The 12,337-nt window shown below is 53.1% G+C and overlaps 1 protein-coding gene across 1 annotated transcript; it reads right to left on the reverse strand.

Annotated features, from left to right (window-relative positions):
* Positions 1-4,341: 4,341 nt before the first annotated feature.
* SPATA19 (spermatogenesis associated 19) lies at positions 4,342-9,049 on the reverse strand. The gene is made up of 6 exons (XM_090027235.1): positions 8,972-9,049; positions 8,818-8,874; positions 7,472-7,591; positions 6,700-6,794; positions 5,991-6,068; positions 4,342-4,417 (listed from the first exon to the last, which is right to left on the reverse strand). Exons 1-6 carry the CDS (start codon positions 9,047-9,049, stop codon positions 4,342-4,344), a joined length of 504 nt encoding a protein of 167 aa, XP_089883361.1.
* Between the last annotated feature and the right edge of the window lie 3,288 nt (positions 9,050-12,337).

The raw sequence follows: 12,337 nt of genomic DNA on the forward strand, positions 1-12,337 counted from the left end.
TCCTCAGCCTCAACCTAAGCACAGAGCAGCATGGACAGATTGAAAAGCAAAACTTCCCCTTGCAAAAACACCCCGCTGCCTAGGCAACACCCCCATGGGACAAGGGGATGGACCGAATAATTATAGTGTATCTCACAGCTGCAGGAGGTGCCAAGATATGAAGGGGTGGAGGGTGGCATCAGAATTGATATCGCACAGGGTGGAATCGCTTCCCTGGCTGGGTTGCATTGTATGACTAGGGAAACTGAGGCAGCGTGAGAAAGCACCAAGATCACACAGTAAGTCTGTGGCAGAGCCAGGAATACAACTGAAGTGGTCCCGTTCATTCTCCAGTACAGATCTCTGCTCAACAGCCCAGCCAGCAGCCAGGAAACACAGTACACTAGTAACTAGTTTCCTAGGTATGAAATTAGTTTGCTGGGTCTCAGCACACCTTGCAAGTGTCCCCACAATCGGAGCGCATAGTAAGCGGGTTGGTCGGAGACTGGAGGGCTCCGTGCCTTAGACACAAAATGCTGAACTTTCAGACTAAGGTGACATTTCAGTCCTGGTCAGGGCTGCAATAAAGATGCACATGCGGATGCTGCACACTGCTGTCCACACCCAGCTCCAAGTGCACTCGCCTGCTGGCCATGAGACCTGTTTCTGCCCAGCAAAATCTCTGCCCTGTTATTATGCTTATGTCAAACCCACTGCCCTGCCTGCTGCAAGGTGGAAGGACCTGAAGAGGCAAGTCCTGTACAGCGAGCCCTCTCCAGCCAGCTGGCCCAGGCCTGAGACCCTCATCCACACAGCTCCAGAGTCATCACCTCTGCTCTCCACCGGCCCCCCAGCACCGCCACAGGGAACACACAGAGGGATGGGATCAGGAAGAGCCGCCGAGCATGCGTTCAATAAAAGAGTGCGTGTTTCCGAGCCGCTGGAGTGATGATTTAAACATGAAGTCCAAGCTGGTAATGGTGTTGTCAGAGCCGTGGTGTTAACTCCGATCAATAAGTCACTGTACTGCAACTGTACCTCTGGCCACGGTGTCTGCCAGTGGCAGCCACTGGGGCTTCCCTTAGAAACATTCCCACCTGGCCCCAGGTCCGGGCATCGAGCTGCAGGCCATGGGCTGGGCTACCTGCCACAGCTTCTCGTTTCCCTGCCGGCTGCACCTGGGAGGAAGGGACAGAGGCCTCTGGCACTCAGCGATTGGGCCCTGGGACCCTAAGCCGCCGGGACAAATGGTAAAGTAAACATAAGCCCCAGAGCTGTAACACAACAGCAACAGAGAAAGCAGCCCTCTGTCCCTTGAGGAGGCCAAACCTTCTTTACCTTGGGGCTTGCAAACCTCCCAGCCTGGCTGCTGGTGAGCTCCCTGAGCCCCCGTGTTCCCACAAGCAGCTAAGTGATCGGACCCGTGTCCCTGGGAGCCTCTCCTGGGCAGGAGCGCCTAACCCCGCAGCGAGCAGGGCTAGCCTGGCTTGCCAACCCAAACCCCGGACACATGTACTCCCAGGGCTCTGCCTGCTTCTGGTCAGGGAAGCACCTGGGCTGGTTGCTAATTGCCTCGTGAGCCCTGTTGCCCTCTCAACCAGGAGCTGCTGCCCTGCCTAAGCCTGTGGAGCTCCCTGGCTGGGGTGTTTTTACCTTCAAGTAACACAGACCCCGCCAGGCTCCCTGTTACACAGTAGTACAGTGGGGTCACAACTGATGCTTCCCTTGACTGAGCTGGAAAGAGCTGGCAAAAAGACGAAGAGATGCCACTCTCCCCCCTCCCCGATCCAGGCCCCCTCTGCTCCCATGCTTCACACCTGGCACTCAAGTCCAGCCTCCTCCATGCAGCAGAGCTTGCTCAGTGCCCAGGAGCCCTCTGCCAGTCCTAAGGAACTTGGGTTAAAATGTGCATGGACGTAAAAGGCCCCATGAGGGCCCTACATGCCCCCAGGCCTCTGCAGCGATTCACTGAGGTGCCCAAATAACATCAGGGTGCCCTGACCAACCCAGGCCTGAGGGCTTGGCCCTGCACAGCACTCAGATGAGGCTGCCCTTGGGCCCTTCAGCATCCCCCTGCGCCCGGCCACACACAGGCCTGTGCCCCTGCGAAATCCATGATCCCAAACACCTTGATTAGCTCTTTCAGCCCCATTTAGCTACACAAATGCCTTGGTCATGGCTGAACAACCTCAAATTTGCCACTCATTTCGCTTTAATTCAGCGTGAATCGGTGCCCCCTGTACTACAGGTGCAGCTGGCGGATTGCTTCCAAGCCCCCCTCCCCTTCCAAGTGGCTTAATCATGCATGGAGCAAAGCTCCATTCGAGCCACTTAATGACTTTGTTTCTGCCAATGTCTTGGAGACGCTGAGCCGGTAATAACAATGGTAATGGCTTTGCCCTCACCTTCTCCCTTGCTCCGTGTTTGCCATTGTTGCTTAACAAGCAACAGGAGCATGGGAGCAGGGCCGGCCCTTTCCACAGCAAGACCTTTCTGTGTTTCTTCCAGTGCTGCTCTCACAACAAGGCCCGATGGCCAGGACAGCCAGGAACCATGTGATATAGGTGTAGGGGTAAGAGCGCCCTCCTCCATGCCCGCTTTGGACTTGACACTCATCTCTCAATGCAGCGATTCTCTTCTCGCTCCCGTTTCTTCCCTGAAGATCCCCAGAGCCCCTTTTCCCAGCATTCAGAATATAAGCAACATTGTGAAGGAAAGTACTGGTACACAGACGCACAACTAACGCGCCGCGGGCCAGCAGCTGCTTGCTCTTCGAGATGGACAGCTCTCCAGGGCTGGGCCTGTGTCTTCCTGTGGATCTGCATGGCCCAAGGCACAGCGAAGCCCTGCTCCCCGAATACGGCAGGCCTCTGGCCATTGCCACAACACAAACAACAAATGCACAGAGGAAGGTGAAGGCAAAATCTCTGGGGAGAAACTTGCACATGCGTCACAGGCTATACCGGATCTATGAGATTCACCGGATCTAGGATCCTACGAGATGGGAAATGCAATCTCACAAGGACGGTCTCAATACCACAGCAATGAATGGCCTCTGCGGGGGAGAGGGCAGGTGGGGGATCATTGCTAGCCCTAATCCCCTTAGCAAATCTGCAAGTCCCCACCACCTCTCTCTATGCCTGAAGGTGTTTGTGCACAAAAGCTTGCAAAGAACACTTTTCCCAACTATTGAGTTGGTCTAATACAAAATATTACATCTACCCACAGAAACTCGTCTGCCAGCACTGCCCCCCTGCCTTCAGGGCACGGACGGGACTTGGATCAAGAATCGCTCCAGCTTTGCCCACGGTAAAACAGCCAGCACTGGGGCAGGGAGCATCCATCCCTTCTTGAAGCATCTCAGGTGCCAGGATAAAAACCAGCCGGTTAAGTAGAGACTGAGGGACAGACAGACAAGCAGGCGCTGGGCAGGGCAAGTCCTCTGGCAGGCGGGCATGTTCTCTTATTCTTCCAGCTTCCCACTGTTTCTCCGGCCGCCTTCACTCTTCCTCTCCCTCTCCGCACGCTGCCATCCTGCAAGCAAACACTCCCATCTGCCGGGAAGTCCTTGCCAAGCAGCTCGGACAGCCGCACGGAGCTGGGGCCGAGCCTGCTCAAGAAGCAGCAGGGCTCTAGGACGCCTTAAACAACTGTCTTTATTTATTCATCTGGTTTGGGAATCAGAAGAGAACTATCACCCCAGCCGTGCTTCCAGCCGATCTGCTCTGAATTGGCCAGAAGAACCTTTGATACAGGACAAGAGGAGGGTTAGTTCAGCGCTGAGCCAAGAGGCAGGACCCTGAGCAGAAAGGACATAGGAGTATCTTTCCCCGGGGACCTCAATGCACTCAGTGGAAAACTCCGGTTTACCCAGAAATGCTGCTGGTCGAGTGGGGATTTGGGCAAAGGGCACCCCTCCCCCTCCCAGCTGCTCATTGGGTGACTTGGGATAAGTCAGCCTGGTGGGGCCCAGAATTGGCCTCTGGTTTCTCCCCCTAAAACTGGCTTGGATGTCGATACCTTCTTGGAGCTGAAAGTCTGACACCAAATATTGCCCCCTCATACTGGGCCCAGGCATATCCCCAGCTCAGGAACGGGAGTGGGGGAGCCCATTGGGATGAACTGGAGGGGCGCAGGCAGGAGGAGTGATGGAGAGAAAACCCAGGGCTGAATAAAAAAGCAGCATGAGTTCTTCCGCAAGCCCTGGTAGAGCCAGAGCTCCTGCAGCCGGGCTGCCGGACAGCCCCAGCTTGTCAAGGGGCATGGCAGGCTTGGAGAAGCTACAACAACCTGCCTCTCTAGGAGGGAGCTGGACTCCTTGTCTCAACTGCTGTACCTGACCCGCTGCCTCACCTGCTGCCTTCAGCTTGAAAGAGTGGCCCGGATGTCAGTGTTCGACAAGTTGTCCTGCATAGCTTGGATCATGAGCTGGGATACACTGGAGGAACAAGGAGTTATGGAGGGGTCTGCTCACTACTGCACTGGGGGAAACAGTTTCCTTGGTCCACCACTGCACTGGGGAAATCGCAGGGCTTGGCCCACCACTGCAGAGCGGGAACGCTGCCAAGAGCTGTTGGCACACTGCTGCTTCGCTGCAGCATCCAGGCAGTGGCCTGGCATCGTGACACGATTGTCCTGTAGCGGAGATTACTTAGGGGAATCTGTGGTTCAACCCCTAACGGGTAAAACACCGAGAAAGCCGATGCTGAAAGTGAATCAAGGGGTGATGAAGTGATGACAACGGATGTGAGCTGATGTTGTCCAACACTGTGGTTCCCAACTTTTTTTGTACCAGGACCCATTTGTAAACATCGATGGCCTGTCCCAACCTAGTGCCACCCACTCCGAACCTGCTGCCCCCAGGTCCTAGTGTGTGAGGCAGAGGGGTGCGTGTGGGGCCCCAAGCAACCCCTCGCAAGCTGGGCCTCTGCCAGCCCACAAGGGAAAAGCCACGGCTTCCCATGTTTTTCTTCTTTAAAGATGAATCCATTTTTAAAAGTTTGATCTGTTGCTTAAATTTGTTCGTGGCCCTTTCATATATTCTTGCAACCCACTTTTGGGTCACAACCCCCGGGTTGAGAAACACTGGACTCTAACAAGGCATGCGGAAGAATCTGGAAATGGACACAGGGGATGAGACCCCAGGTCCACCCGGCCCACTTGTCTGACAGCTGCCAACTCCAGGGGCTTCAGATGAAAGTGCAGGAACCTCGCAGGAGGTGGCTGTAGGGAAATCTGCTGTCACAAAGGTTCGTCCTAATGGCCAGAGAGCAGGCTGAATGCCTGGAAAAGGGAGATTTTTAGCCTCCCCCCAAATGCTTGCTGTTTCACACTAGTTGTTATAAGCCTGAATAACCTTCCAGTCCACGTAAATAGTCACTCCTGGAACCTCTGCCTTCGATGACTCCCTGTGGCAATGAGTTTGATGGTCTAATGACCTGCACCTACTGCATGAACAAAGCATTTCCTTTGCTCAGGTTTGACTCTGTCCCCTTCCACCGACAGCGCCCTTGTTCTTGTGATGTGCCGCGGGGAAGGCAGGTTGAACACCCAGCCAGGAGAACACCCGAGCTAGCAGAGGGTTGATCTTGGTTGGGCTCATCCCTAGCCAGTGAAGATTGGTTACCTAAGGCACTGGAAAATCACCCAGTTAGGGGTCTCAGATTACATTTCCAAGAGCAGGCACAGCTGGAAGTAGCAAAAGCACCCAGGTTATCCCCCTGCTAAGGTACTGCCTTTGCTGGATCCTACCTGGAGTCTCTGCCTTCTCATTGTAGGCTCCCACCTTTTGACTCAGCCAGCACCCAGTGGGGCTGTTCACCCTAACAACAGGTTAAGGGCAGGGTGCTCTGTGCTAAGACCACAAGCTCTTTGGGGCAGGCATGGGGACTCCCCATGGTGGTATCCAGAACCAGCCCCTTTGGGATTTGACCTCAGTTGGATCAAAACACATCGGCCTTTCCCCTTCTGAACCTGGCAGGCATTGCAGGGCCCTGCTGGAAGCATCTCACCTGTTCTGGATTTGATCCAGCCGCTCTTGCATGGCTTCCTCCCTCATGTCACTCGAGACACGATAGACCTGGGTGCGGCTGCAAGGACAGCGGGCGTCTAGTCGGACACGCTTCTTGACAATTGTTGCTCGATTGCCAAGAAGCGGCCAACCATTCCACTCCAGATGAGCACTGGGAAGATCCCCAGTCCCTACATGAACCCTTCAGTCTGTAACCGAGGTACCGCCCCAATGGCAGGACAAGGCACTAACCTAGGAATGACCCAAGAGTCAGTCTGTGACCTCCAAAATAAGCAGGCTCCTCAGCGTTGTGTTAAAGCCTGATGGAAGTCCTGCTAGATCCCCGGAGGTCTGAGTTGCTGTGTAATGACTGAGTGGGCATGACTGCTTCATGCTATGGGAGGTCCTGGCTTCTCCCTCTCTCTGTCCTAATACACTGTTTTATAAGGGAGAAGTTAAGCTCCTGAGCTCTGTGATGAGCCACTGCCTGCATTGGGCATGATCCCTGACCAGTGGAAATCGGTACAGCCCCATCAAGCTCGTGGTGCTGATATGCACCCCTGGAGGAGCAAGTCCTTTGGTCCAGTCCCAAGCCCATTCAGCTCCCAACGAAACTCATTACCTTCTCTTTGCTCTCCCTCACTCCCCTGGGGGAGCTGGACTCCAGCACAGCACCTCATGAGCCAGGCCAAAGAATACAAGGACTTTACCTCCATCGTATGAACTGGACCTTTGTTCTCCCCTCCGAAAGAGACTGGTTAGAGGCCGCCGACTCCGGCAGTCTGGTGTTAGAGACTTGAACCATCTAAGAGCAAGAGGGTAAAGCAAACCCAGTTACTGCCGGCAGCATCTCGGCCTGATGGGAACGGGGATGAAACTCAGCTCAGTCTTCACCAGGTAGACAGCCTGCTTTACAGCCTACTTTCATGGGAGGTTCGCTGCACCCTCGTGTACTGCTTTCATATTCCAGTTACTCAGAAGCTGCTTGCCAAGACTGCATGGATCATGCTCTGGAGCACAGGAGATGCCAAACCTCTGCTCCAACAGCCTGGTATTACACATGGGAATGTAAAGCCACTGGTGCTTTATGTGCAAGAAAAGCCATTTCTTTGCCCCTTGTGTCTCTAAAGGCCTGAGGAAGAGCTACTGAAGTCAACGGGAGCCTTTCGCTTCACGTGCAACAGGCATCCTGCTATGGGATGCTTCAGAAGAAGAGAGGGAAACAGAATACAACAGCTACTTTGAGATAAAGCTGCCCAGGCAGAGAGGCTAGTCCTTCCTGGCCCAGTCCGATCAGCCTGTCCCCTTGTAGAAAGATGACTGCTTAGCCCCTTAGACCTAGAGCCAAGACGAGTCCAACCCGACTGCCAAGGGCCAGGTTTCCCAAAGAGTACAGCCCACAAGCATCCTGCTAAGAGTGGCTGGGGAAGGGGGTGCAAAGGGGACACATGTGAACATATAGCCGTCCCCAAATGGAAATACCTGTGACCTGGTTGTTCCTGTATCAGCAGGGCCCATCCTGTTTTCTGTCCCGTTTTCTGACCTGGTTTCTGCTTTGCCTTCCAATTTCTGCTTAAAGATCTTGGAAGCTTCTTCTTCGATCTGAAAGGGAAGCAAAACCAGCCATGCCCTTTCTGGGCAACTCGGCCCACAACTCACCAAGGGGGTCAGAGCCTAGGACACACTGGGCTCAGCTACACGTGGCCCTTTCATAGCAGGATTAGCCTAAAATCGCCATTTCTAAGGAGCATTCAGGGAGCATATCCAAACGTGCCTGCCCTGAATGCGCCTTAAAAATGGTGATTTTAGGCTAATCCCACCAAAATTTGATACAAGTACCACATTTAAGCACGATTAGCTAAATCGCATTAACCCATGTGTAGATGGTTAATGAGTATTAACAGTGTGTGCATCAAGGAACACACGCTGCATTCATGCGCATTAGCATGGCTACGCGTGGACTAATGTGACTTAGCTATGCGAGTCTAAATTTAATGCACCTTAATGCGCATTAGTGTGTCTGTGTGTAGACATGCACCTAAACGGCCTTAATGCGCCTTAAACAAAGGCGCATTAAGTGTAGGCGCACATAACTACACATGCACACACTCCCACTGTGTAGGTTGAGAGACCCTCGCGGCTAGTGCACCCCCAGAGCCTGAGACTGGAATCGGAGCCTCCTGCTTACTGCCAGGTCCCATCGTAGCTTGGTAACATAAAGCAGTGCGACTTGCCAGATCAGGACCACGCACAAGCCTTTCCTGGCTAGCATTCAGCTGGTTGCCCTGGAAAGTTTGAATTGCATTAAAGGCTGTAGTCCCAGCCCCTGCACTGCACTAGCCCGGGGCGGGGCATTATTCTGCCACAACCGTCTTTCGCATAGTAAAGGGTAGTCACCAACGTGATGCTGAGCCAGATGGTTACACCTTCCTGTTGTTGGCCAACTGCCCGGGCCTTACAACCTGCTCCACCTCAGCGCCCACCAGACACCTTGGCATTACATCCAGTTACCTTCCCTTCTAATGAACAGGTCGGGCTCAGGCCTTCACCCCAGCGCCCCTTGGATAAACGCCTGCTAAATCTCGGTCTTGTTCCATCCTCCCCCAACATGAGCACCAAAAGGCCCAAGCACCACACAGAGGGGCCTCTGCTGCTCGGCTTTCTGGCACCCAAATGTTGTAACAGGCTCCCCTCTGCGAGCGTCCTGGTATCTGAGCATTAGAGGTCTGTCCCCGATTCAGCATCCGGGCGACGGACAGCTTTCATGGGCTTTGGCAGCCTCGCTGCAGATGTACCCTGCCTGGGTGACTTGTTGAGGCTCTCCTCACCTTCCTCAGCCAGTGCTCCAGCACAGACACCGTCTCCATCTCCATCACTTCAGTATCCTGAGAAGAGCGAGATGGGGTGAGTCTGGCTTTTACCCCCGCGACCCCCCACCAGGGCCCTACAACACAGCCAGACTGTACTCCTCCGCCTTTTCACCTGAGTCTTGCAGGCTGGGAGCGGGAAGCCAGCTACTTTACGGGCCATGATATATGTGGTCCACAAGGAAATAATCATCCTAGCGCACCCTCCCGCAGGAGGCGAACCCTCCCTCAGGCCACCTCTCCCCTGGGCACCGGTGCCCGCGGCAGTGAGAACGCTGGTGTCACGGCAGCTTTGTTGCATCACGTGGCTCCAACCCGCAGCAACCGCCGATGAAGTAACAATGGCACAAAATACCTCACCAGCCCGTCTCCTCCACTGGCGTGGCCAGGCAGGGAGGGGCAACCCAGGCGTTCACAGCAGGAATCCTCCTTTCTGGCGCTGGGAAAGGCTGGGCCTTTTCCTGGATGTGCCCCTCACTGTGATGACTCTTGGGAGGGGTCTTGAGAGGTCACTTAGTCCATCTCCCAAGAAAGGAGCAACCGTGTCTAAACCATTCCTGGCACTTCTCTCAATTATTGTTAAAACACTCTCCTGTGATGGATACTCAGCGGCTCCCCTAAGTCACCTGTTCCAGTGCTTAGCCATCACTGTAGATGGAAATATTTCCCCGATGTCTAACCTGAATCTCCCTCATTACAATTTAAGCCCATCACTCATGAGCCTGTGCCTAGGGGACATGGAAACCGCCTAGATAGCGTTGGAGCACCAACCTGGTATTCAAAGGATGCTGAGCCCAAAATGAATTTCACTGGCACACGGGGCACCTGTTTGGAAAAACCATCCAGTCTGGCAAGGTTGGCAGTGTTATCCCCCATTTGGCAACCCCTTTCATTTTGGAAGTGGAAGGTGACAGCCTAAGGGCCTGCAGCACTCACTGACCAGCTGGAGACTGAACACAGGTCTCCCGGTTCTCACTGCACAGCTTTGGGGTCATGAAAGTTTATAGAAAAAAAAAAAATAAAAAAAAACTTTTCAAGCCGTGACTATGGCCAAATCGCCGATTCTACGAATAGGCACCAAATCTTCAGGTTCGGCCAAATGGAATCAGGGACAGTGATCTGAATCAATGAATCAAATCGCTATGCCCGATTTGAGCCAAATCCAAATCAAACAGGGCCTGCTTTGCACACCCCTACATGAAACACCCCCGAGCATGCACGTTTCCCGTATTTCACCTGTAGCTCAGCCCAGGGGTCCCGTGCACAAAGCCGGCTGTAGGGAAAATGGTGCCCTGGGAGAGCCTGTATATTGGTGCTGCTCCCAGTCAGTGGCACTGCTGCAGGGTGGACTGCAGCAAGTGCCATCCTGCCCACGTGTGCCTGGCCCGCTTCCTCCCAAGTTGCAGTGGGGTGCCAGGGGCTGCTAGAGATGCTGTCTTTACTCTAAGCTCAATAACCAGGGGCTCTGTTTCATAAGGACTCCCATACTACTTTACACATCATTTTCTTTCTCAGTTCCCAGTTTCAGTCTAGCTGGCATGCTTCTGAGCTCCCCTGTACAGCGTCACTGCACTCGCCTCCTCCAAATCTTTGCTGGGGTTTCTATGGGATTTTTCACTTCCTGTCCTAAAGCATTGTGCAGGATAGCTGGGCATTGCTAGCCAGCTGCTGTGGGCCACCTGAGAGGTAAAGTCATTGCAGTAGAGTTTGGAAAGATCCTCGGGCTGCCAGGTTAACTGCAAATTAGGCAGTCCTCTAAATTCTAGGGGCAATTAAAGGAAATAATCTCTTCTTTCATAACCATTGACACAGGTGGTACTTGCAGATTAAAAACTGCTCAACTCTAAAATTCCAGTATCTTTTTTTAAAAGCTGTATTTGAGACACAGGCAAGAAGCAACTACTGCTGTCCTAACACAACTGAGGCTGGCACTGGGACTGCTATTAAGACCAACGGTGGTGTCGCCGCCTTATTTCATCTTCAGCAGCCATGCGAAGAGCGACTTTCAAAAGGAGCCAAGTTCTGCACAGCCCCTGATGCCTGGAGGATAGGCCGGTTTTCATACGGCCCCAGCACCACTCCAAGCCTGGTCTGGGAGCACATGCAAGTCAGCAAGATAGGATCATTGCCAAACTGTACCTTTGTTTCCAGGGGCTGCTGCACTTCAAAGGGGGACCAAATTGACTACAGCACAGGGGACACACATGGGACCTTGACCTGTCCCCACTCTAAAACTAGGGGTCTGCAGCAGGAAAGAAACGGGACCAGCTTCATACATCCAGGAATTGAACCTTTTCTTTTCGTGCACCACGTGGCATCATCTGCTCCTGGCACTGCAAAGGCAACAAGGCCAGCAAATCGGGATCTGCCACACCTGGACAGCACTGACGGCAGTCGCACAGAAATCAGGGAACAGCCACTCGTCGTCACCCAGCATCACACGGCTCAAACACGAAGCAAAGTAACAATGGCATGGTGTCGGCAATGTGCTGCAGTTAAAAGGGGAATATCTCACCCGCCCGACCTCCCTCGCTGGCGTGGCTACTCAGTGAGGGGGAACCCATGTGCTCGCAGCGGGAATTCTCCATCCTGAAGCCCTCAGTCCTCCAGGCACAGTGACGGGCTATCCCGGGAGTCCCAGACAGAGATCTCCACGAGGATACTGGAGGGATTTCACAAGCACATCTGACCCCAAAGGACAAGACTTCACGAGTGTCCATAACACGAGTCACGACAGGCAGAAAGTAAAACGAATGCCGCATGCCTCCGGTTTATTTTTTAACAAATGTTTATTTATATCAAAATACAAAACATTTCTGAAGCAGAGTAATGTTACATGAGGAGCAATTAAATGTTAAACTTTAATCAGTTCCAAAATCCATCATTCTCCTACAGAATGGCTAGTTTTACGTAACATTGCAACACTGCCATAATTTCTTAACTGGGTACATTTTTTTTTTAATTGTTTTTTTAAAAATTTTCACCTATGAACATGCAATGTTACTGGCAATGAGTTGTTTAGTACTCAGCAGCCCATAAAATACCAGCAGGCAAAGGTCTAGGGACAAAACACTCCCATTTAAGGCAGGGTTTCAAATTAAATTTTCCTCCAATTTATGGTCATGTATGGTTTTAAACTGGCAACAGCCCAAGTGCCTAAGGGGCCAACATCCTTGGCAGACAGAGCGGGTTTATTGCTTGGAGCCACCAAACCGGACATGGCTAGGAGTTGCCTCCAGTGAACGCCCATCGGGTTCGCTCTATGTTTTGGATAGAGGTGGAGGGGCTGAGACACGGCTGGGCAGAGAGAGTCAGGCAAGGTCTGGGTTTGCACTGGCCAAGCAATTTGGCTCAGTTGGAAGATTTTCAACCAGTCCTTGAAGGGCGGATCGGACAAATCTCAGCTGGGTGTTTTCCCATGACAGCTAACGCGCTTCAGGGGACACCGTCAGCTTCCTGGCTGCTCTCTGCACAGCTGGTT

The sequence above is a fragment of the Crocodylus siamensis genome, chromosome 14, assembly GCF_052110815.1.
Source record: "Crocodylus siamensis isolate JL-2025a chromosome 14, ASM5211081v1, whole genome shotgun sequence".
NCBI lineage: Eukaryota > Metazoa > Chordata > Crocodylia > Crocodylidae > Crocodylus > Crocodylus siamensis.

What these genes read in the sequence shown, in the direction of transcription:
- SPATA19 (XM_090027235.1), bottom strand. Translation starts at nt 9,049, where the DNA reads ATGATTATTTCCTTGTGGACCACATATATCATGGCCCGTAAAGTAGCT. An exon ending in TGGAGCACTGGCTGAGGAAG is followed by an intron (nt 7,592 to 8,817) that starts GTGAGGAGAGCC and finishes CTTCCCTTTCAG; the next exon opens with ATCGAAGAAGAAGCTTCCAA. An exon ending in GTCCAGTTCATACGATGGAG is followed by an intron (nt 6,069 to 6,699) that starts GTAAAGTCCTTG and finishes CTGTCCTTGCAG; the next exon opens with CCGCACCCAGGTCTATCGTG.